Source organism: Lepisosteus platostomus, chromosome 5, assembly GCF_059453375.1.
Source record: "Lepisosteus platostomus isolate fLepPlt1 chromosome 5, fLepPlt1.hap1, whole genome shotgun sequence".
Taxonomy (NCBI): domain Eukaryota; kingdom Metazoa; phylum Chordata; class Actinopteri; order Semionotiformes; family Lepisosteidae; genus Lepisosteus; species Lepisosteus platostomus.
The window spans coordinates 48763070-48788449 of record NC_142615.1 but is presented as its reverse complement, the minus strand read 5'-3'; the positions used below and the strand labels follow the sequence as shown (position 1 = coordinate 48788449).

At 40.7% G+C, this 25380-nt stretch overlaps 1 protein-coding gene across 1 annotated transcript in view; it reads left to right on the top strand.

Moving 5' to 3' along the window:
- The window catches only part of LOC148668230 (antigen WC1.1-like), an 85211-nt gene that overhangs the window by 9068 nt on the left and 50763 nt on the right, over positions 1-25380 (top strand). The window contains exon 2 of the mRNA XM_088632938.1: positions 3334-3651. Coding sequence (XP_088489064.1) covers positions 3334-3651 — 318 coding nt within the window. The remainder of the gene's footprint in view (positions 1-3333; positions 3652-25380) is intronic.

The window sequence follows — 25380 nt, the reverse complement described above, 5'->3', positions numbered from 1 at the left end:
TCCCTTTTCTCTATTTAAATTCAGATTCAAAGAGCTGTATTGATCAAAGAATTACAGCATTGACATTGAACATCAGTTGCTTTTCTCTGATATATTTACAAACATAACAACAATGACCGCATTCTGTGAGATTGAGTGAAACAAATTAGTTACTACAATATCTAAAAACTATAGAAATAAAAACTATAGAATAAAAACAATATGACTGATATGTATTCTCAAAATGTAAATTACAAAGTAGAGGAGATCTCTCAGCTTCCTGGTCCATTTGGTAGTCAGTATTGATCCAAAGATCTCATCAACTGTTTCTTCAAGAAAGCTGGGATATCTGGTAACCTGTTCCATATTCCTACAATCCTTTAGCAAAGGTGCCCTCAGTTCTCAGTGTACATACGGTATGGAATGTTTTAAATACATCATGAATACATTCACATTCTTAAAAAATAACTAAAAAATCTGATATAACATCTGTTTCTCTAGGGAAAAATGTCCCTCTCCCTCTGTTTTATGTTTTCCAGGGTTGAGGTTTCAGAAAATTAAAACGCTTTGTAAGTTAGTGTCAAACCCAGAAGTATACAGGCAGCTATTTGGATGAACACAAATAAAGCCTTCATTTCCAAAGTAGTGTTTAATTATTTACAGAACAATAAAAACAACCCAAAAACAAAAAAAACTAAAGCTAAACATTTGAATGAGCATCTTCACATGAAGGAATACAACAGGCAGTTAAGCTGCTTACCAGCTCTTTAATAACTTTCTCAAAAGTGATCAGTCCCTTCCTTCTGCTCCCATCTCATCTGGGTGAACTGCTTCCTGCTTTTAAATGTCACCTTACAGGTGACTGAGTATGGCAGATCAATCTTCATGGGTTTGACAGAAATCACAATCTTGTCTTGTGTCCACATGCTCATCCCTTTACAAATTAGAAAATAATATGTAGGCACTGTACCTGAAATAAGGTCACATATGCACACATCTGTAGCCAATATATACTGTAAATACATGAAGAATAATACTGTTTCTATTAATCTTAATAGAAGTGAGCTTCGGTAATTGAGCCTATACTTCCTCAGGGTCTATTTCTCTTTACTGTGTCTTGCCCTCAGCTAATGTGTGTTTTCATATTGTCCAGAGTGTGTGTCAGTGCCCAGGTCAGACAGTCCTGCTCTAGCAGTGCCAGACTGTGACAGTCCTGGTCTTGTCCAGAGTGTGTGTCAGTGCCCAGGTCAGACTGTCCTGTTCCAGCAGTGTCAGGCTATGACAGTCCTGGTCTTGTCCTGAGTGTCTGTCAGTGCCCAGGTCAGACAGTCCTGCTCCAGCAGTGCCTGGCTGTGACAGTCCTGGTCTTGTCCAGAGTGTGTGTCAGTGCCCAAGTCAGACAGTCCTGCTCCAGCAGTGCCAGGCTGTGACAGTCCTGGTCTTGTCCTGAGTGTCTGTCAGTGCCCAGGTCAGATAGTCCTGCTCCAGCAGTGCCAGGCTGTGACAGTCCTGGTCTTGTCCAGAGTGTGTGTCAGTGCCCAAGTCAGACAGTCCTGCTCCAGCAGTGCCAGGCTGTGACAGTCCTGGTCTTGTCCAGAGTGTGTGTCAGCGCCCAGGTCAGATAGTCCTGCTCCAGCAGTGCCAGGTTGTGACAGTCCTGGTCTTGTCCAGAGTGTCTGTCAGTTCCCAGGTCTGACAGTCCTGCTCCAGCAGTGCCAGGCTGTGACAGTCCTGGTCTTGTCCAGAGTGTGTGTCAGTGCCCAGGTCAGACAGTCCTGCTCCAGCAGTGCCAGGCTGTGACAGTCCTGGTCTTGTCCAGAGTGTGTGTCAGCGCCCAGGTCAGACAGTCCTGCTCCAGCAGTGCCAGGCTGTGACAGTCCTGGTCTTGTCCAGAGTGGGTGTCAGTGCCCAGGTCTGACTGTCCTGCTCCTGCAGTGCCAGGTTGTGACAGTCCTGTTCACAGTTTTTGTCAGGGGGCAGGTCAGGCAGTCCAGCTGCAACAGCTGGACCATGTTAGGCTTGGTTTTCTATAACCTCTGCACCACTTTGGACGTGGTGTCTAAAACAACTTTATTAAAAATAATTTACAATTTTTGAATCCAATTCCCTTTATTTTTTATATGTGAGTGTTCATTTCTGCTTTATATTGAAGGACATTGTTTAGTTCCCAGGTTTTCTTCAAGTTTATCAGGAAGCTTTGGGGTAGAATGTGTTCTTCATCTTGGTTCAGGGTCTCAGATATCTGCAGGTCAATTACTTGTGTTTCACAACCAAATTCCCACTTTGAAGCCCAGAGTTCTAGGATGTCAGCTCCTATGACACAGTGGGGTGCGCAGAGGTTCTGGTCATTTTACTTATTTTTCATTGATCTCTCAGTGTTTCTGTGGAAGTGACTTGATCTGCAGTGAATGTGTGCTTGATAATTTACAGATTAATTTTTGGCTGAGCAATTTCCCAAAATTCCAAAACAGTGTATAGTTTTAGTATTCTTTAGAATTCCTCACAATTTTGTTAAAATAATGAATACTCACTCTCTATTACTGCTCTCTCTTCCTATCTTTTCTTATATTCAAGCATATCGGGTGGTCAGGGACAGTGATCTCTGTTATTGTTCTGATATTCCAGCTCATTGAGGGGTCAGAAAGGTCAGGGACAGTGATCTCTGTTATTGTTCTGAAATTCCAGCTCATCGAGGGGTCAGAGTGGTTGGAGGCAGTGATCTCTGCTCTGGGAGACTGGAAGTGCAGCATGGAGAGACCTGGGGCTCAGTGTGTGACTCTGACTTTAACTGGCAGGATGCAGAAGTTGTCTGTCGAGAGCTGGACTGTGGGGTTCCCTCACAGGTGCTGAAGGGGGCTCATTTTGGGAAGGGGGTGGGACAGGTCTGGACAGAGGAGTTTCAGTGCCAGGGAAGTGAATCGCACCTGTTCTTCTGTCCAAAGTCCTCCACAAAGACACAGAGCTGCACCCATGAGAACGATGTGGGACTGGAGTGTTTTGGTAAGAGGGGGATAATTCATTTCATTTTGTTTTTAATGGAGCTCAAAACTGAAGCTTAGAAGAGAAACAAATAACTGTTGCTATAGCTCTGATTCAATACTGGGGATTGGTGTTTAACCATGAAAACTCAATACGATGATCTTCTGATCAACAGTAACTTAATTAAACCATAAATTACCAGCCTTGCTGATGAAGAAAGTATTTCAGATTGAATTGGATTGAACAGTAACATGTTAGTGAGATACTTATATGACAGTAATTTAAAGCTCAGTATTGTAAGGATACTTGAAGGGTTATTGCTGGTTGTTGTGTTGTGACACTTTGTCTCTGCTCTCTCCCCTGTCCGGTGTGCAGGATACACAGGGTTCAGGCTGGCGAACGGCTCTGACTCCTGCTCTGGCCGAGTGGAGTTACAGTGGCTCTTCAGGGACTGGGGGACAGTGTGTGACCTCTACTGGGACCTGAGAGATGCCAGTGTTCTCTGCCAGCAGCTGGGATGTGGGGAGGCTGTACCAGCACCAGGACAGGCCTGGTTTGGACAGGGCAGTGGACCAGTAAGGGCTGATGTGTTTGAGTGCCGGGGCAATGAGAGCCGTCTCTCACACTGTGCTGTCTCTACATGGGGCAGAGCAGGGTGCTCTCATGGACAGGACGCAGGAGTCACCTGCTCTGGTGAGAATTATGTTTAAAAATCATGTGCTTACACACAGCAGCACACTGTCTTCATGATTTACTGAATACCTGCTCTGTTACACGCTGCCAGTAAAAATATATTCCTTAAAGCATGTGAGCGTATTTGAATCATATCATATATAACTCAAATATTAACTAAAGGGGTAATCATTTTCATTGTCATTTTTTTTCAGATGATTAGGTACAACAATTCACTGTGGACATAAATCTGTTTTACATTTATATTGAGATCACTGTCCTAAAAATGAAAGAAAGTATTGGATCTCAGTATCCCGTAATTAACACCTGAACTGTTTAATTAGTTTAATTAATGGAGCCCTATTTAACAGGAGGCTGAAAAGAAAGTGAGTCTCAGAAAGTCAATAATTACAGATGTTATGTACAGTTGAGCCCCACACACAACTGACCCTGCACTGGTGAAACATCACTCCTGTGGATAGAAATGAGCTCCTTTCTTCTGTTTTACAGACTCAAATATGACCAGAGATTCACCTGGAGCAGGTAAAGAGAGATTGAAGACTGTCTTAATCACATCAGTGCTGTTTTAATTCTAGTTTCATTTCTGGTGCTAAACTGCACCTCTCACACATGGTTCACAGTCTGTTTTCTCTCTCTCTGTTTGTTTCACAGGTTTCCCTTCTTCAGCTGTTCCCTTTTCCAAAACACCAGGTATGAATTAGCCCCTGTTCTGTATCTCCAGGGCTCTCAGTGTGTGTTGATGTCTCTGTTGCTCAGTGGAATCCCAGATCAGTCAGTGAGGCAACAGCTGTGTGTGTGCAGTTTTTTCTGTGTGTCACAAACACACTAGGGTCTTTGGGATCTACAGCAAACGCATCTATCTCTTCTTCTTCTTCTTCTTCTTCTTCTTCTTTTTCACAGCCTTAGTCCCAGACTGTCCTGGGGTCAGCTGCTTTGGTTGCTCTTCTCCATTTGTCTCTGTCGAGCACATCTTCCTCACTCACTTCACATACCTCCATATCTTTTCTCACACAATCTATCCATCTCTTTCTAGGCCTGCCTCTTCCTCTGTTACCTTCCACCTCAAATTCCATTACCCTCTTTGTTACTTCCTCAACGTCCCTCCTCATGATATGTCCATACCACCGTAACCTCGCTTCTCGCATCTTCTCAACCACATCCACCACCCTACATCGTCTACGGATTTCTTCATTTCTGATCTTATCCTTCATTGAAATCTGCAGAATCCATCTCAACATCTTCATTTCAGTTCTTCTCATCAAGTTCTCTTCCCTCTTTCCAACTGCCAAGCATTCAGCTCCATATAGTAATACAGGTCTAATCACAGTCTTGTACATTTTGCACTTTAACTTTCTGGGAATTTTCCTGTCACAGATTATTCCAGTTATTTCTCTCCACTTGTTCCATCCAGCTTTCACTCTTTGTTTTACTGCCTCCAGTGTTTCTCCTCCCTTTACCAGTTTTGATCCAAGGTATTTAAAGTCATCAACTTGTTTCAGTTTTCCTCCATTTGTCTCCTCAACATTGGTCATAGTATCTCCTCTTCTCTCCATTACCATTATTTCAGATTTTTCTGCATTCATTTTCAGTCCACCCTTTTCCAGACTCCTCTGCCATTTGAACACTTTCTCCTGTAGTTCTACTTCTGAGTCTGCCATCAGTGCCACATCATCAGCAAAGATGAGTTCCCAAGGCACTTCTGTTCTTACCTCCTCTGTCAGTGTGTCAATAATGTTTATGAAAAGGAAAGGACTTAGTGCTGATCCTTGGTGTACTCCAACTGTGATTTCAAACTCTTTTGTCTCTCCCTGTTGTGTTATCATCTTTGTAGTTGTATCTCTATAGGTTGCTTGAACTAACTTCACCATGCTTTCTGGTACTCCTTTCTTCCTCAAGCACCAATACACCACCTCTCTGGGCACACGGTCATATGCCTTCTCCAAGTCCAGAAAGGCCACATACAGCTTTTTCCCTTTCTCTAGTGTCTTCTCCTGTAACTGTCTCATCACAAAAATGGCATCTGTTGTGCTTTTCCCCGCTGAGAATCCAAATTGTGAGTTGTGGATCCTGATTATCTTCCTGAGTCTCTTGTCCAGAATTTTTTCCAGGATTTTCAATCCATGTTCCAGAAGTTTTATTCCTCTATAGTTTTTACACTCCATTGGGTCTCCTTTCTCCTTGTAGATGGTAACCATACTGCTTTTTGTCCATTCTTCTGGAATTCTCTCTTCCTTTGCAATATTGTTTAGCAATCTCGTCAGCCACTGAATCCCCTCTTCATCGAGGTTCTTAAAGTGTTCTGCTGCTATTCCTGATGGTCCAGTTGCTTTGCCCACTTTCATCTCTTTGATAGCTTCTGTCACTTCCTTTACTGAAATTTCTTGGATTGGTCCACACACTACGTCTGCCTCCACTAGGTTCTCCCTCTCATTTTCTACATTTAACAGATTTTTGAAGTACTCCAGCCATCTTTGCTTGATCTGTTCTTCTTTAATCAAGACTCTGCCTTCTCCATCCTTGAGTACCGCCACCCGGATAATATCTTTTTTCTGTCCCGCTCTATGTTTAGCAATCTTGTAGATTTGGTCCTCTCCTTCCTTTGTTTCAAGTTTCTCATACCATTCTTTCCAGGCTCTTTCCTTTGCTCTTGCTACACTTCTTTTTGCTACCTTCTTTAGTCTCTCATATTCTTGTAATTCTCCAGTGCCATCTTTCAGTGCCTTGTATGCTTTTTTCTTTTCCTTCAGTGTTTCCTGAACTTCCATATCCCACCACCACTCTTCATTTTCCCTCGGTCTGCCTCCTCTTGTCTTTCCACAAACCCTGGTAGCAGCCTCTTCTAGGATGTGGCTCATCTCAGTCCACTCTTCTTCAACTGAAGGCTCCTCTGTTTCCTCTGTGTTGTTTTTCATTTCTTTCACCAGCCTGTTGAAATCTACTTTGTTTTCTCTCAGTTTCCACACTTTTGTTCGTGCTGGGTGTTTTCTCTGCCTTATTCTTCGCTCCTTCAATATTGTGATGTCCATCACCAGTAGCCTGTGTTGTCTGGTAACAGCCTCATAGGGCAGGACTTTAGCATCTTGGACTTTCGCTCTATCAATTCTTCTCACTAATATGTAATCTATTTGGGTATCATGGCCTCCACTCCTGTATGTCACCTTTTGCTCATAATTCTTCGTGAACCCTGTGTTCACTGCAAACAATTCAAGAGCTTGGAGTGTTTCTAGTAGCCTTCCTCCTTCTTCATTTCTCTCTCCTAGCCCTCTCTGACCATGTTCATCTGGATAATCTGGGCATTTCTCTCCTAAATGTGCATTGAAGTCTCCTCCAATTACCACCATTTCATTTCCTGGGATTCTGCTAACCACTTCTTTGAGATCTTCCAAAAAGCTATCCTTTTCCTCCTGTGGTCTTCCTACCTGTGGTGCATATACAGAGATGATATTCCATAACCCACTCTCAAAAGCCACCTGTACATTGATAATCCTGTCTGAGTGTCTAACCACCCTCACTATCTTGTCTGCTAGGTCTTTGCACACTATCACACCCACTCCATTCATTTTTGTACTCTTTCCAGCATATAGAATCTTGTATCCCTCTCCTAGGTGTCTTGAGCTGTTTCCTTTCCACTTGGTTTCTTGCACACACAAGATCTCCACTTTTCTCCTTGCCATAGTTTCAACCAATGCTCTCCCTCTCCCTGTCATGGTCCCCACTCTCATTGACTTAACATTCCTTCCAGGCCCCTTCACCTTGTTTCTTTTCTGTAGCCCCCACTCTACAGTTTTCCCCACAGTAGCATAATTTCCATTAGTACCCTGTTGGGACACAGCACTAATGGCGGACGTTGTTAACCCGGGCCCCGGCCGATCCGGTATGTGCTTTGTGTTCTTTGCAACCATGGTTTTGGCAAGATGGTTTTACGTCGGATGCCCTTCCTGACACAACCCTTTTAGTCGCCTCTTACGACAGGCAGGGATACCCAGGAGGTATTCTGATCCTCCTCCCGAGGGATAGGGACCTGGGCCTCAATTTGATCAAATTATTAAAATAATAATGATCAAAATATCAGATTGTGTTTCTGCAACATTTCGTGCACAGTACGCCATTTTTATCTAAAACAGTCACAACGAGGGCTTTACACGCAGTCTGGGGTATTTTCCCCTTTTATATTTTTGCCACTTTATATCGAACCTGTTATACTCCCAGAAGTGCACAGTAGATTGTACTTAATAAAAATGTACAATTCACCGCTGGTATAAACAGATGTGTGCCGTGTCTGCCTTTGTAAGCATTTGTTTAAAAAATAAGTTCACAATACGATAAAAACACAGAAAGCACAAACTTTATAATACAACGATACAAAATCAATACCAAATCATTATGCCAATTATCCTTTGAAAACAGAGAACACCTTTATATCTACAAAAAAACTTGACATTTGTATGTATTTTTGAATTACAAAGCAGACAGTGTAGTCCCTTAATACAAAGATCAGATCTTGGCCAAAGCAAGACAATCAGACGTGGGCTGAATTCGGAACAGGAGCCTCTGCTTCGTCGTTTATTGAGCTTTTGATCAATGTCTGAATGAAACAGATTCGCTCTTTTAACTCTTTGATTAAAGTACACAAAAAGCACCTTTCTTCAAGCCAGAATCAAACCAGCAACCTAAGGATTCCCCATTGAGTCTACACTCCTCCGTTCTACCGACTGAGCTATCGAAGGGACACCAGACATTGCTCTCTTGCACATACTGCCCAATGTAGTGAAATGTTCCGGGTGATTTAAATCCCACTTCGACATCAAGTTTCCAACTCGTTTCCTTAGTCTTGTTTACCTTGAATTTAAGCCACGAACCAGGATTCTACTGTATAAACTTCCAGGGATATTACAGAATGTTTGATGGGGCATCAATCATTCCAGGCGGAAATTGACTCCTTTTTTTTCTCGAGGGATCATATTAAACATTTCATTAGTATCGAGAGGAGGATCACCATGAGACACAAAACAGTTTCTGTCTTTATTAGAAAGTAGCGTTTGTCCTATATTAATAATATTTTCGTGAAAATACAGAAGTTGTAAATTTTAAAATTTATATTTGAATCGAAATGTGGTTTTGAGTTAAATAGTAGCGTGTTCATGTAATTAGTTTGTGTTTGTCATTACTATAAATATATATTGCCATGTTACTAGAATTTGTAACTGAAGTTTACTAGTTGTGTTTTTCATGATGATTAGACATTTGTTGATTACAATATTGTATATAATGTATAATTTGAACTATATATTTTTCAGGTGTGAATAATTGTATATTTTAAGAATAAATTTCTAAAACAAATCATTGGCTTTATTTACTTGTTTCTACACCTATAAAATTCTTTCTTTGATGTATAATAGATCTTTATATATGTACAATAGTCCTCTAAATTTATCAGTGTAATAGAACTCCAACCATTTATGTATAATAAACATATAATCATAGATGTCTAATTGACGTATAACGATACACGTATATTAGAATTTCATTCTAGACCAGTTACGGAGCACATTTACACGTCTGGTATGTGTTTAATAGTCGTACTGTATATTCTACATCTTTTGCCCACTGGGATGTGCCGATTTTAATTTAGCAAACCAAGATACACATTTTCTAATGCAGCCTTAATTACAAGACAGTTTGTTTCTCGAAAATGTAAAAAAGAGAAAAATGAGTATATACTGTATGAATGACAATCTTTCAAAGCTGAAGATTTTACTTTTGAAAAATTGACATCTTATGTATGCAGATGCATTCGCTGGTTTTAGAACTTTGCTGTGCTTCCTGAATCATTTTCAGTGTTATAAACTGGGTGTGGAGGTAGCGATCACTTTGTAAAGCAGTTGATAGGCTGGAGCTGTTCAGACTACTCCTGTTATTTCTCAAATGCTTCCATCATTTTTCGTTTACGCTACGACGTGAGTACAGTATGTACATGTGTTTGATTTTCGTTTCACTGATTCTCATTGAAGATTTGGGAATTAACGACGAAAGAATCAGTTGCCTTGGAAAGCAGAAGGTTTGGTTCTCAACAATCTTGAAGACACGCCCATGTAGAGCAGTGTGTGATGATTTGTACTATAAAAGACCAAGTGCTCAAAGTGACGTCTGCGTTTACCGTTGAGACTTTTCATCTCGGGCGCACTTTTAGAAAGCAAAGATAGAGCAGTTTTGTTGAATCACTCGGCAGCCACTGTCAGCAGAGTGGCGCAGCAGAAGCGTGCTGGGCCCATAACCCAGAGGTCAATGGATCGAAACCATCTTCTGCTATGTACATTTTATGCACGATTGATAAGCACACCATCAGTTTAATGAAGTGCATTAAAACTGATTTTTTCTCTCGTGTGTATGCAAGCTTCACACTTACAGTACTCTTTCATCTTTACCAATAGCAGATGCTCAAATGTATCTTTGGTTGTTCTGCGATCTTTCATAGTTTCCTCAATTCCTTCAAATGAACATCCATATCAAAGCAATTATGTATATATATATTACAATTAAGGTACATATTAAAAATATCAACACACATTTGTATAATGCTCATTTAATGATTGTCAAGGATTGTCAAGTTCTCCAACAAATCTGTGTTCTAATTTTAAAATATTTTTGCTAAGGATACAACGGGTGTAGAAATGAATTCTCCCAACAGCCAGTTAAAGAAAAATTCCACACGTGAAGATGGTTTTCTTGGACATTGACTTAGGTACTTAATTGTTTACTTGTTGTAGTTCCACACGAGTAAAACACGAGGATTTCCTGCAACATTCAAGAGGGTTTGCGAAGAAATCCCTTCAATTTTTAGATTTTGTTTACATCATCACAATTTGAAGCGCGTCCCTGAGTGCGTTTGACCCACCAGCCCTTTATTTAACAGTTGCACAGGGACACATTCCCATTGCTTTTCACAACTCACATGTTTGTAGTTAAAGAAAATAAAATACTGTCATTTTCCTGCCAGCTGGCAGTATTTCTTCTGCACTGACCAAGAGTAACCAAGAACTTCATTTAATCTTTCGCAGGCTGTAATCTACAGAAAAGGAAGTGAATACTTGTATTAAGCTAAATCAAGCCGACGGAGATGCACTGCTGTTGTTTTTCTCCACTTTTCGTTAAAAGGAGAAAAAATCACTGGCATTTTTTGGAAGCATTTCTTCTGTCCTGAGAAGCAAGATTTGTATTTTATCTTTCAGAAGTTGTATGAATTTCTTGAAGTTCAGAAACAACTTGTTCCATAAAAGAAATGAACACTTGCTTCAAAGTAAATCAAGACGTATGTCTCTCTCGCTGTGTGTGCTTTTATCTGCCCATCTCTCTCTCCTCTTCTTTCTGGCAGTCTGTGCAGAGTATCTGAAGGGGATGTAACACCACTTGGCAAAGAAGAAAAATTCTCAGAGACAGAATAAAAAAATCATTATTCTCTTTTCAGTCAGATTCACAGCTCAGACTCACACTCAGACAGAAGCTCAACTCCGTACTGCTCTCTATCCTCACAATCCAGAACCAGAACATATTCAGGCAATCAGTGCTGCTACATGAACAATATCAGACAGAACAGCCTGGACTCAGGTCACATCTTCCCCTTTTCTCCTTTCTCCCAGCCCTCTTAGAGACATAAAAGAGCTCCTGGTTCTCCTCTCTGTGAACTGGGCTCAGGGCTCACTGATCTGGCAGCTGTGGGCTCTGTTCCAGGGCAGAAGCAAGAAGTTTCTATTAACCCTTTCCAGGACTTCCAGCCCTTCAGTATTACTTTCTTTACTGTATATCAGCCTCCAAACATGTTTTTTAAGTGTTTTATAACACAAGTGAGTGTGGAATTATCTTTGTATTTATGTAATAAACACCAGTATTGACACTCTGATCAGTATATTGATTATTAGTAGCCAAAGGCCGATGGTCGTAACTACAATAGTGACCAGTTGACCAGTCTGTAGCTCTGAGCAGTGCTCTGGTGATTCTACATCAGCCCTGGGATTCAACTGCTCTCACAAGTGTCTCACAGTCTTATAAATGTACAATTAGATGAAGTCTTGTAACAGTTATACAGTTAATTTAAATAATCAGACTACCTATAGAGCTGAGAGCTGGGTGAAAATAAAACCAGGATACACATTTTAATGAGTACATGAGTACATGAGTCTAATCCTCCTGGCTTCTACATGTATACTCAGATGATTCGTGTAAAACCCTTAAAAGCGCTTATTTCAGGGACTCGTGCTTGTTCTCTACTGCTCCACACGGGTACGCTTTGTAACGCATTAATCTGTGAAGTAAACTATTTTTTTTCTGTTTAATGATTTTCATTCCTCGGTTTGTCGCTCTCCTTCTCCAACTGTTATAAATCGCCTCTCTTCACAGCCCGGTTTAGTTTTTTGGAGATGTTATATTTGTATGAAAACCAGGAGTCTCCTCCAGCAGAGATGCACTATTTTTTAAAACTTTTTTTATTAAACGTATAGAATTTACAAATTTAACTACAACCAGAAGATTAAGAAACATGTACAAGAGAAAAAAAACACAACAGAAAAAAAAACATATAACCACCAGAGGTAATGAAGTAAATTATGTGATCAAATTGTATTTTTACATATATCATGTTTTCCTTGCTTTATTATTTCTCAGTTATTTATAGAATTTAAATAGTGTTTCAACATGCATGCGTTTCCTGTATAAAATAAAAATCAGCACTCACTTTTTTACAAAACAAAAAAAAACGCTTTTCTTTTTGCAACATTTCGAGTACCTCTGGCATTCATGAAAAAGACACACAAAAGCAGCAGAGACGCGCTCTGCTCTGTCAGAATAAGCGCTGTGATGTCACAGACACCAGCCAGAGCACCGGGATCAGAGAGAGAAAGAGCGCGGGAGGCGCACGGAGCGCACGGAGAAGAACCGTAGAAAAATCGATTAACTTCACCAATTGGTGAGTACTGATTCTTCTCTTGACCCTGTTTAAGTATCTAGAGAACAGTTAATAAAGACTGTATCGACCAATTACCATAGTGCGTTTAGGGTTAATAATGTTCAAACCGAAATTAAACAATGATTATTCATATTATTATTTAGGTAACTGTATCCTAGAGCTAGAAAATGCTATTTCAAGTTAATAAATGTATGTAAGTAGCAGTTTAAATGCAGTTTTCCAGTGTTTATAAATCATAAGAATGGTAACCACGGCGACAGGTGCCCCATCACTGCACGCGTCTAAGTGTCTTGCATTTGTCACAGAGAGCAGTGTGACGTCACGAGCAGCAACTAAAACTAATACCAGTGTCTTCATGTTAATATTAGTGAGAGTACAACTGGTAGTTTTAATGCTAGTGTCATGTGAGTATTAATGACAGTGGCACTACTGATTGTTTTAGTTTTAATGTTCATATTCATGTTAATATTAATTCTAATTATAGTGTTACTGTTAGAGTATTAACACAAGTAGTAATGTTAGTTTTAGTAACAGAATTGCTGTTATTATTAGTAGTTTGTGTCAGTGTTAGTGATAGTGTTACTGTGGTAGTATTAGTAGTATTTATATTTGTGTTAGTTATTGTGTATCTGTAGATAAGTGTGTTTGTGGTAGCTGTGCGTGTGTAGGTGCATGTCTGGGCGTGTGTGGGCTGTTAGTGTGTGAGCATGTGGGGTCTCTGAGTGTTTGGTGTCTATAAGTGTGTGTCTGCGAGTATGCGTAGTGTCTATTTGTTTCTGTGAATGCTTGCCTGTGAATGTGTGTGTATGGTGTGTGTCTGTGAGTGTGTGGTGTCTGTCAGTGTGTAGTTTTCTATTTGTAAGTGTATGTGTGGGTATGTCTGTCAGTGTGTAGTGTCTGTGTCTATGTGAGTATTAATGATGATAGCATGTGTGAGTGTATACATGTGAGTGTGTGAGTGTCTGATTGTGCGTATAAATGTGTTATGTGTCTGTGAGTGTAAATCTGTGTGAGAGTGTAGGTGTACACTTTGGGGCAAAACAGGAGAAGGCCCTGTCACCCATAGAGTGTAGATGGACTGGGGGACAGATAGAAAAACACAATTAGAAGAGCGAAGGTTGTGAGGTGGGGAGTAGGGCGATAACCCAGACAGGTACTGAGGTGCCAAGCCATGGAGAGCCTTATAGGTGAGCATGAGGATTTTGAAGTTGACAGGAAGCCAGTGCAAGGATGTGATCACAATCCAGTGCTAATTTGTTTCTTGTGGCTGCTGGTTCATTTTCAACTGTGGACTCTTAAGAAGTCCTTTATTTGACTTGATCAAAACCAATTCTTAGAGGATTTCGAAAGGTTGAATCAAAATGTTACATGACCCCGGTGGGATTCAAATCCACAACCTTTGAATGACTTCATTCTATCAAGGCCTAGAAGTCCAAAGCACTCTCCATTGCGCCACAGAGCCAACCGCTACATAGTGATATAAAACAGTTACAGAAACCTGTAACTCATGCTTCTCCCGTTGTCTTTAAATTAAGCTCCATAAATAATGACAATGAGTGGCCTGTTGTCTACGAATAGATACCGCTGGGATTCGTACCCAGGGTCTCCTGGTTTTTAGTGAGGCGTCTTAACCAGCTAAGCCACGGCGCCAAACCTGCTAAATGTTATCCACAACTTCAAACACCTGTGAGAAACGGGCAACTGCAGTGTTACGCCTGCTGGCTCCACAGATAATCCTTTTTTGAAGTTTAAGGAGAGGATTTCTTTGTCAATTCAATTAAACATTTCAGAAATGCTGAACGATTGATGTGTTTCACACGCAGTGCGGGCTCTCCTTTGCTTACAAATATTTTTTTTTACACCAATTTACTCAACTACGATTTTTGCTGAGCATTTTGTTTGATAGCTTCCTATTGTATACTGCACTGATTTCTGTATTGTTTAATTTCCCTGTTGATTTTAATTTCTTGTTTTCTAAGACAATCAGACCAGCTGTTCTGACCTTACCTTGCACTGGAGCCACTCTTTTCTTTCTAAAGGCGTGGAGAGAGATGCTACAGCAGGTAACACCCCATGAGAAACATCATGAGCATCTGTAAAAGCTCTGTACCTGCCCGCTCCCCACACCGACAGATTTAAAGGGACATTCTGAAGTATAGAAACATTTTATCGTTACATACTTTTTCTGTGTAGTTCTCCTTCAACTCCGCCCGACAACAGAGGTAATTCTTAATACAGGAGTAAAGGCACATTGCACATCAGCAAAACATCACGTACAGGTTTAGGGAGAGCGACATCAGTGATTGGAAGGTTGGAAGTTTCGGGTCACTTTTTTATAATAGATTCAAGCAACCCTAAATACCTTTTCAAGAAACATTTCAGAATCCCAGTCACATCCAGTACGATTGCTACACAGGTCTACAGTATACAATTAGAATACTGTTTGTGCGTTATATAAAACACACCGCCCAAAGCATTTCTAAAACAGGAATTACACGTTTCTGAATGCGCCCTCCTTTATAAATAAAATAAAAGGTCTGAAGCCTGCTCCAAAGAAGAACTATATTCTTAACTGACAAAGAAGTGATAGGAAACATCTCGGAAAACGAAGGTGCAGTCATTTCCACACGTCACACACCTAGAGCTGAACCCGGTGTTCTCTGAAAAAGTAAGATGTTGTGAGTGTGGCTGGGTGGTCTAAGGTGCTGGGTTTGTGCTCCAATTTCTTTGCAGGGGTAGGTTTGAATTTCGCTGCTGCTAAGTGTTTGTGGGTTAAGACAATCCTTCTATTGCGAGTTCAATGGGTAAAAGCTTTGCTTGACAGTCTATCAAGAGACTGAACTAGGTGTTTCAAGATAGTCTTTGTCAGCTTAACATCAAGGCAGAAAAAAGCCTAATTTTTTCTTCCTAACAGCAATGCTCTTTGGTCCCTTCAACGTTATGCAGGGAACAACATCTGTCGTGATCACTTTTGAGTCAGTGCGAATCGTAGTGTGCCGTAGTTGTTTTTAAAATTGGTTTTGTCGGCATGCTGCATTTGTCTGTGAAACTTTAATGCTGTGCTTTTTCACACCGAATCGTTGGCGGGACCAAAGCTTATTCAACCTTTGCACTCAGCGCTCAATCAGAAATACAGATGCAGCCATTCAAAGTGCGTGGTACAAACACGTGCCGCAGGTATAAGGTATAAGAATAAGGTTCTGGATCCCGAGATGAAGTAAAACAGATGAGTGTATTGCATGTAAGGAACAATAAAGCCGAAGTCTTGTTTCCCGCAAGAAACAACAAAACCGAAGTATTGTTCGATGTGCCGGTACAAACTTTTAGGTTATATAGTCCTTCCTTGCTGCTTCAGACGTCATTCGGTGTTATGGTAAGGGGGGGGTCGTGGTATTTGGCCAGTTAAGAGACCCTGGCCAAATGGTCAGTTTAAGATTATGCCCCCTCGCATCTGGAATCCTTATCAGTTAACCCCCTTTCCTGCCATAAACCCCTATTGCTTAGAAGTCTAATTTTCAGGCAGAACTGACTTATGTTAACCATTTTTACATCTTGTCTCTTACATCAACGCATTAGCAGGTTAAAGCGATTCCATTGAGGAGCCGGGCGCGAGAATTGTTTCGTTCCTTGATTTTCTGATCTGCAAGGCCCTTTGGCTACAGCGAATGTGAATTCTGTCTGGCATTGCCAGATTTTGAAAAAATAAAATAAAATTTTAATCAAGATGGGGGCAAGGAGTCTTCTTTATGACACTCTCCCTTATAACATTTTTAATAAAATGGTTTTATTCATTCATAATCTGACTCACATAACTCACATTCCCGAATGCCCCCACCCGCTCAACAATCCTAGGAAGAACACGAAACAGCCTGTTAATAAAATTGTTGCAATTTTGTTCTATCAGTTCTTCCTCCCAGAACTTGTAGATCTCACTGATCAGTTCTTGCTTTGTAATAATAATAATGTTTCTTTATTAGCCCTATACAATTTCTTGCATTAGGAATTCATCTTTTCACATACCCAAGCTTTTCTCCATGGAGACACAGACATGGAGAGAAGCTTGGGGTCAGAGCGCTGGGTCTGCCATTGTACAGCGCCCCTGGAGCAGGTAGGGCTAAGGGTGTTGCTCAGGGGTCCAACAGAGTAGGATTCCTCTGCTGGCTGTAGGATTTGAACTGACAACCTTTCAGTCACAGGTGCAGATCCTTAGCCACAGAGCCACCACTCCGCCCTTTGTGCTAGGTTTAGCAATTTTCTGAATATAGTCTTTCAGCAAATGCCATACCATCTCAATTGGATTTAAATCTGAGGATTCGGCTGGAGTTTTCACCCAGTTCACTCCTTCTGCTATAAGCCTCGCCTTTGCTGCTGTGTGTTTCGTATTGTTGTCTTGAAAGAGACGGTGCCTTGATCCAAAGTGCTCTCTGATATACAGTATGGGGCGGCATGCTGTTTGACCGCGACTTCCTAGAAGAATTCACACTCCATTATTCCTTCGAAAATAAGAAGTGGTCCCAGGTCTCTTCTAGATATACCCCCCTAGACGTGAACCTTAAGTGGATGTTTGGGCTTTGGCTTGTCCACATATCTCCCCTTTTTACAAAATGACATGGTTGAAAACTGTTCCAGAGCTACTGTTGTTTCATCAGTGAAAAGTACATCATAATAATAATTGTTTACACTTATATAGCGCTTTTCTGGACACTCCACTGAAAGCACTTTACAGTTAAAAGGGAATCCCTTCCACCAATGTGCAGCCCCACCTGGGCGATGCAACGGCAGCCATAGTGCGCCAGAACACTCACCACACACCAGCTATCAGTGGGGAGGAGAGCAGAGTAATGAAGCCAATTCATAGATGGGGATTATTAGGAGGCCATGATTGGTAAGGGCCAATGGGAAAATTGGCCAGGATGCCAGGGTTACACCCCTACTCTTTTCAAGAAGCACCCTGGGATTTTTAATGACCACAGAGAGTCAGGACCTCAGTTTTACCTCATCCGAAAGACAGCACCTGTGTACAGTATAGTTTCCCCGTCACTATGCTGAGGCATTAGGACCCACACAAACCACAGGGTGAGTGCCCCATGCTGGCCCCACTAACACCTCTCCCAGCAGCAACCTTAGTTTTTCCCAGGAGGTCTCCCATCCAGGTACTGACCAGGCTCACACCTGTTTAGCTTCAACACATTGCCAGTTGGGAGTTGCAGAGTGATATGGCTGCTGGCAATGAAATGCCAGCAAATCATGAAATGCCTCTCCCTGTTCAATCCATTGGAGCACTTATTTGAGTCTTTCCTCTTTGTTTTTTACCCTTATCATGGGGCATGAGTTGTTTTTTTTTTATATCTCCATCCAAGCTTTCTGCGCACTCTTCTTATCGATGTCGGAATCACGCTCGCACAGAGGTCAGACCATAGCCGTCTTTGAACTTGAACTTGCATCGCCGATAGCTCATCACTTTCATCCATCAGTCTGTCGATGGCTCGCACCATAGGACTTGAAAAAAAAGAGATCAACAGTTAGTTATAAAAATAATGTGCGTAGTTGTATTTACATGCAAGAAAAGCATTTTTAGAAAGTTATTTACCTTTGAATCCTCGGTTTAGATTCTCTTTGCCTCCTCTCCCCTTTATAATGTCGTTTCACTGTGCTTTCACAAACAAAGATGTCCATCAAAGCCAAATGCTGTACAATGTCTCGTGTTGACTTCCCGTTTCCTTTCATCTTCATTATTTGGTGTGAGAGAGTCTTCGTGATTTTGGCCATAGTCCGTCTCCTTGCCAAAGCGATACAGTGGTGCAGCTTGAAGTCTGTACCTGTATACAGTATGGTACAGATAAAACTTACACCATACCAATGAGCTAATACCATGGAAAGACACTCCTATTTTATTTAAAACACAATACACCAGGAAATGTGTCTGATGCATTAGCAAGTTTAAAAAAATTGCGTTGAAAACCCGGGCGTAACAATTGTTTCCTTTTTCTGATCTCTCACTGTTTGGATACTCGTCTCACCTGCCCTGTTTTTTGTTTTCATTTGCTGTGTATTCCTGCTGCAATCCACTTCTGCCCTCACACCTAAAGAAGACTATTTTACATTTCTTTGTGCGGTCCATAGTGCAATTAACCCTTGCTAATACATTTGCGGTCTTTTCAAAGTATGTCTTTTGAAAGCGAGATGATCTCTGGTTCTTTGACAAAACAAGGCTCGCCAGATAATGTGAAAAAGACACAAATCGAAACCTGTTTTTCTAGCTTATAAAGTCGTGCGATGTGTAAGCAGGAAAACAGCATTATATCTTACATATGAAAAATACATAATATAGCTCCCAAACAAACACGAACGGGTTTTTAATAACATGCTTTTATTCACTCATAATCTGACAATTTCAGGAAGACTAAGGAAGGACTAAGGAAGTTGTCATCTGTTGTTGAAGCTCTGTGAGCTCGGTGACTTTGAGACCACTTGTTATCCCAAGTTGTTTGAATCGCCACAATACAAATAGAGAAAAAAGAGCTGACTGACAAGATTTAAGATATGGCTGTCAATGTTAGATTTAAAAATAAACATATTGCCCAATGTTAGTTACATTGCTTGAAAAATAATTTTATTTCAAGAGACTGGATAAGTAATTCAAGTGTTTTTTTAACTGCCTGAAAAACAAGTAATAATTTAACAATATGTGCAAAAGTTTTATGATATGTCGCTGTTGTGAATGTCTGTGGAGTGTATCTTATTTGCCTGTTCTGGCTGGTGGAGCTCATCCAGCTGTGTCTGGATAATTCGGTCAAATATTCGGGTAGTGTGTATTGTCTGTTTAGGGTTCTGTAGTATTCCACATGGCTGGACAGCTTGTTCCCCCCTCCCGCCACTCTCTGTGTACAGTAGAGCCTCCTGTACTGGCTGGACAGGAGGCTCTACTGTACACAGAGAGGGGCGGGAGGGGGGTGGGGGGGCAAGCCGATACATACTCTTAGAGTTTGATTAATAGGGAATATAATATAAAAATATAGTACTAAAAATAAGATACACTGTACAGACATTCACAACAGCGACTGTCAGAAGATAAGACACAGCTGCTCAGACACCCACTGAATGGAAAGGGGCACTTTAATGTTCTGTACGGCTTATATTAAAGCCAATACTTTAATATTCTTTTCTGTATGTTTAACAATAGTGGGTACTGGCCTAATTCGGCTCTGCACCCGTTGTTAGATGTTAATGTTTTGTTGTTGTTTCCCTGAGGTCTGGCTTTTTTTCTGGAAAACCATAACTCTTGTCCAGATCTTGTCCAGATTGACTGTCAGTGCCCAGGTCTGACAGTGCTGCTCCAGTAGTGCCAGGTTCCTCCGCAGCCCCTGTTCTGTGGGAGACACCAGGACCAGGTCATCTGCATAGATCAGGAACTTGATTTCTGTAATTAATGCAGATCAAAAAATCAAGGAACAAAGCAATTATTGCACCAGGCTCATCAATGGGATAGCTTTGACATGCTAATGCATTAGTTTAACAGTCCGGGTGTGGCAAGCCTCTAATGTCTCCCGACTTCGGCAAAAGGAACCTGCCTTTCATTGGAAGACAATGAACACATTCTAGCCGTACATGAGAATATAGCATAAATACACCAAGGGATCAGGTGAGTTCCCATCACAAAAAAAAAAACTGCGAGCCTGCACTACAGCGACCACAGTACAGTATGCAGACCAAGACCTTTTACGGGACGAGACGAGGTGCTTCTGCCGCCCCAGTTTGCAAAGAGCGAAGGGTAAGCAAATACAGCAGACTTCATCTGAAATACGCTATTATAGCGCATATTACAAGGTATTGCCATTTTGAATTATACATTCAATTATAAATATTTCTTCGTAGCCTGTTCTTCAAGAAAACACAGCACGAGCGAAACGATCTTCAAAATCTACCACCAGGACAGTAAAAAAGAAAGCGGTAAGATGGATAAAAAGAAAAGTTTATTTTGACGTCTGTTCCACAACTGATGAATACTACTGTGTGACTTTATTTCTTACATGAATTATGTTATTTTGCCACAGGCCGTGGGACTCTGCTCTCGGCCTCTGGCCAGGGTGCCAACCTGTGGAAGCAGCACCTGTGTGGAGACTTTTCGGCAGCAGCGGGAGCAGTATGACGCATTACTGGGGAGGATTGGGAAGCTAGAGACACTCCTGAAGATGCAGAAGCCGGAGACAGTGTGTACCGGCAGTCAAACACTTGAGCAGCTGTCTCCCAATGAGTGCCTCCCCCCAACACGCAGGTTGCAATGCCTGTCAGAAGCTCTGCCCCCCACAGAGCACACACCGCCTCAGGACACTCCATTCCGACCTCTCTGCTCACCACCGCCCAGGACCTGGCTGACGCTGTCCCAGCCGTCTATCTCCCCTCAGGAAGCACCGTTTACAGAGCGGAATTCACAGACGCCAGTTGGACGAATAATTCTCCCAGATATCCAACTGTTGCACATCACTCAAGAGAAGGAGGGGGGTTGTACTTGCAGTGCATCGGCATAGACAGGAAAGCAAGAGCCGACCGCTACGCCGCACTCGTGTTTCGAAATCTTGTGACTTTTGAAATTTACTGGGGGTGGACGACATCGGTAAATTTCGATGGGTCCAGAGGCAAAAGTGCCTTGCCTTGCCATCTCCGGGAAACCTTTAGTAGCATGGTGAATTTGAGATTCTCAACACTTACTTTGTGTGAAAATAATTTGTGATCGGATCAACGAAATGCTTCGAAGAAGAGGCGCTCTTTTCCTCTAATTTAACAGTCTGTCCAGAAATAAAACATTCCCGTTAAACAAATTGTACAAAAGAAAAAAAACAACTAATTTTTGACAATGAAAAACTGTGTGTGTGTCTCTCTCTCTGCTGGCATTTGTAATCGTTTTTATTTTTAAATACATTTTAGCAAAGTAATGTACCAAAAAAGTATTGTGAGACATATTTGGGTTAACATGTTGAGTGTTCAGTGTGTGGTAATTTGTTTGGTGCGAGTGAAGTTTTATTTAATCTCTGACCCAGGGAAAAGTGTGGTGTGGAGGGTTGAGGAGAAAAATGCAGGCTCACGCTGTGTCCGTTATTCTTGATTCTTTTTTTCTTTTTCTGGTTTGGTGGGATAGTTTTTGTTTTTGTTTTATCAATAAAGTTTGATAATCGGCCAGTGAAAGCTCTGTTGTCCTTCACATGAACGCCTGAAACATTTTACAGAACACAGTATTTTTTCTTTAAAATACTAATAACAGCAACATACAGTTTACATAATATGTTGATGTTCCAAAATTAATATCGTTTATGACCTTTATGACCTACGTTATGCTCTTCGTTAATCTCTAAGCCGGAACACATCATTATATCTCATTTTTTATTTCTTTTAAAAAAATCGTTTGCCCAGCCTAACAGTATTGTTATTGTTTTTATCCTGTAAAGCGCTTTGAGGAGCCACCTTTAAAGGCAATATATACAATAAAGTTAATTATTATTACTATTGTTAATTTGCTGGACAGAGAGGTGAACATTATTACGCAGAAGACAAAGATAGCGATTTAGGTTGCATTGTGCTGCTGTAATAGTTTAAAATAATTAAAAGTCTAAACAGTATCAGCTTTATTTATGGGTTGTAATTTTAAAAAGTCAAAAACCACACTCAAAATGCAATTTAGAGCTTTCTGGCAAGAGGAGACACCCAAATTAATAATGTAACATGCTACTGTTTGTGCATGAATAAGGTTATACTGCTATTTCTTTAGATACGCGATTCCATGGGTTTTTTTTTTAATCCCTGGCAGAACCGGGCATCCATAAGAATCACGTAATAGGTTTATTCCATGCTGAAAAAAAGAAGAAAGAAAACACATTCCATAAGAATCAGTGCTTTTATATAGTGCCTTTAAAGGTGGCTCCTCAAAATGCTTTACAGGATAAAAACAACAATAACAACAACAACAATATTGTATTTCATTGCACTTTGACAGATCGTCCTTAAATCAATTGTTGATTTAAAGTTTGACAGTAACCCTAACACTAACACTAAAATTTTAATTTTTCAAAGAAATGTTTGTTTAAAAAAGAAAAGTCACAGCTCTGGCTGGATTTGAACACCCAACATGTGATGTATAAGTCAGGAACCTAGACGACGGCCCCACTGGCAAGGTCGGCTGATGTGTGTTGAAAAAGCCCTACAGAAACAGTATAAACAGACATTATACAGCGTGTACTATTCTTGTGTTGTGGTACATGAATATAATTATATCGTTATTAATTTCTTTAGATACAGGATTCCATATTATATTCCCTTTTAATCAAATTCTAAAAGTATGCTTATTGACTCCGGTATGGCGTTAGTTAAAGACTTCGATGCTTAAAATGTTTAGGGAGAAATGGAATGCTGGTGTGTATTTTTTCTTTAAAGTACAGAGACCAGCCATATACTGTATGTTTATGTTCCAAAATTAATATAGTTTATGGCCTTCACACGCGTTACAGTATGCTCCTATTCTTTTTATGCTCAGCTACTAAGATTTCCCTTCAGTGGTAAAATTCCATATAAATATTCAATACTTAAACGGGCACAGTAAAAACATTAAATATACATATACATACTGTATACAGTATGGTTTGCATACAGTAATATGTTTATGTTCCTAAATCAATCTCTTTTATGAGCATGTGAAAGGCATGGTGAATCGGAGATTCTCAAAAATTACTGTACTTTGCCTGATTGGAAACAAATGCGTGATTGCGAAATGCTGTGGTGTTACTTTTACAAAGACGGTCAATGAAAAAAAAGAATGTGGACCAGGGCGATACTTTGAGTTTACAGCTTGTCCAAGGTCATTCATTATTAATACTATTAGTAATATCTTCGTTAAAGACTTTGATGGCGACAGCTCAAACATGAGAGGTTGAACTTTATTAGCTCCACCTTGCGGAAATTCCGGATACTATTATTTTACTTGCAGTACCACGTGGTATTATGAGGTACTATGCGAGAATTTACGGTAACTCGCAGTAGGCTGCGTCAAGTGCACCGCAAAATAATGCAGTATCGCCTGCTTGTTTTGAATGGCTGCATCTGTAGAGAGCTGATATTCAAAGACTTCAGCATCAGTACGGGATTGCTTGAATGCAGACATCACTCCTAATACGATTCTCCCGAATTCAGTTTTGCAGTTCTTTAGTGATCTACTTCATTCAGAGGATCTTGTATCGACACTGCTGAAGACAATGGACATAATCACAATTGCGACCGATTGTTCTGGATAATAATGATTGATGTGAGAAAAATACAGCTCCTTGCATTGAAAGCAAGAACCACCAATGCGCTGTTGAGTTGGGTATTTTTCCGTAGTGCTCTTCCTCAGCGTCAAGGTATTTGGCGAGCAAGGGCCACTGTCAACAAGTATGCTAGTTTTAAAAGGTATGTTCAGAGATTCATAGATCTATTTGAAACCGTTTATGGGCATGTTGGCTGGGAATCAAACCTGCTTGAGAAACATCTTTGCTCACCACTATACTAACAACACCCTTCCAAGAACACCAACCACATTTTCACAATCCTCTCTCTCACCTTAAAAGTTATGTAGACTAAGACACCCGATGGAAAATAATTTGATTCACTCAAAGCTCCACTAATTTTTTTGCTGTGATATCATTTTAATTAATATTGGCTATGATAAGGTGTTATTTTTGTCTCTTAAAGTTTAAGAGTCTGCTCCTTTATTCAGATTGGCTGGTATAGGAATAACTTCAATGTTTGCTTACACAGCTCCACCATAGTTATTTGTCCACGTTCTAACAGGATATAAAAATAAGTGATTCATTCAAGCAGAGTGACTGGAAGCTTTAACGTGATCAATACGATCCTGCTTATGTCTTCATTTCCATTAATTTACTCTGTAGTAAAGGAAACGCCAAAGCGGGAAACTGCAGGCATTCTTCATTCGTGGTGGATTGCTTGTGTACAGAGGGCTTCTGGATGTTCCTAAATCAGTTCTGCAGTCACACTGTTGTGTTGGGGTGTAGCTCAGTAGTAGAGTGCTTGTCCCACATATATGAAGGCATAAATTTATAATAACATTTTCATTAAGATAACTATTTTACGCTATCAAGTATTGAACCCAGGGTGAATGCAACCTATTCCTTTAAGAGGTGTGCAAATGAGAGAAGTTCCTATTGCTTATATTCTGAATAATGGGGAAATCTCCACCTGATTCGTGAAGATTTGTTAGGCGAGTGGTGCTGTGACTCAGGAGCTGATTCAGTGTTGCTGTGGAGCGCAAGTAGATGTGCTGCTGGCTGGAGAGGATGGAGCAGCATATTGGACTTTGCTTCCCTGGTCCAGTTGAGCTCTTTGCTACTTCTTCTCCTTGGTATGCTGGCTTCAATGGGTCTTGACGTTCCGTCATCTTCAGCCTAACTTTCCAGACATCAGGGCATAACTTCTGGTCCTAATGGGCCTAACTTCCAGATAGTGGTTCTTGGCTTGCCCTATTTATTAGCTTCAGACAAAGACATTCTAATGCCTTGTCTGACAGGGTTCTGGTTGGCCAATTAAAATCTTTGATTTGCATATGTCTCATCCAAGAATTTTGTATTGCTTTGATCAGGAGAAACAGGATAAAATGTCCAGTATTTGGGAAATATCATAACTTCTTTTGAGTAATACATACAGCTTTGATCATTAGAATTCTAAACTACTCATGTTTTGCCCATTCTTTTGAAACCAAACAAGCATAGCCCACTTTATCCTGAAAT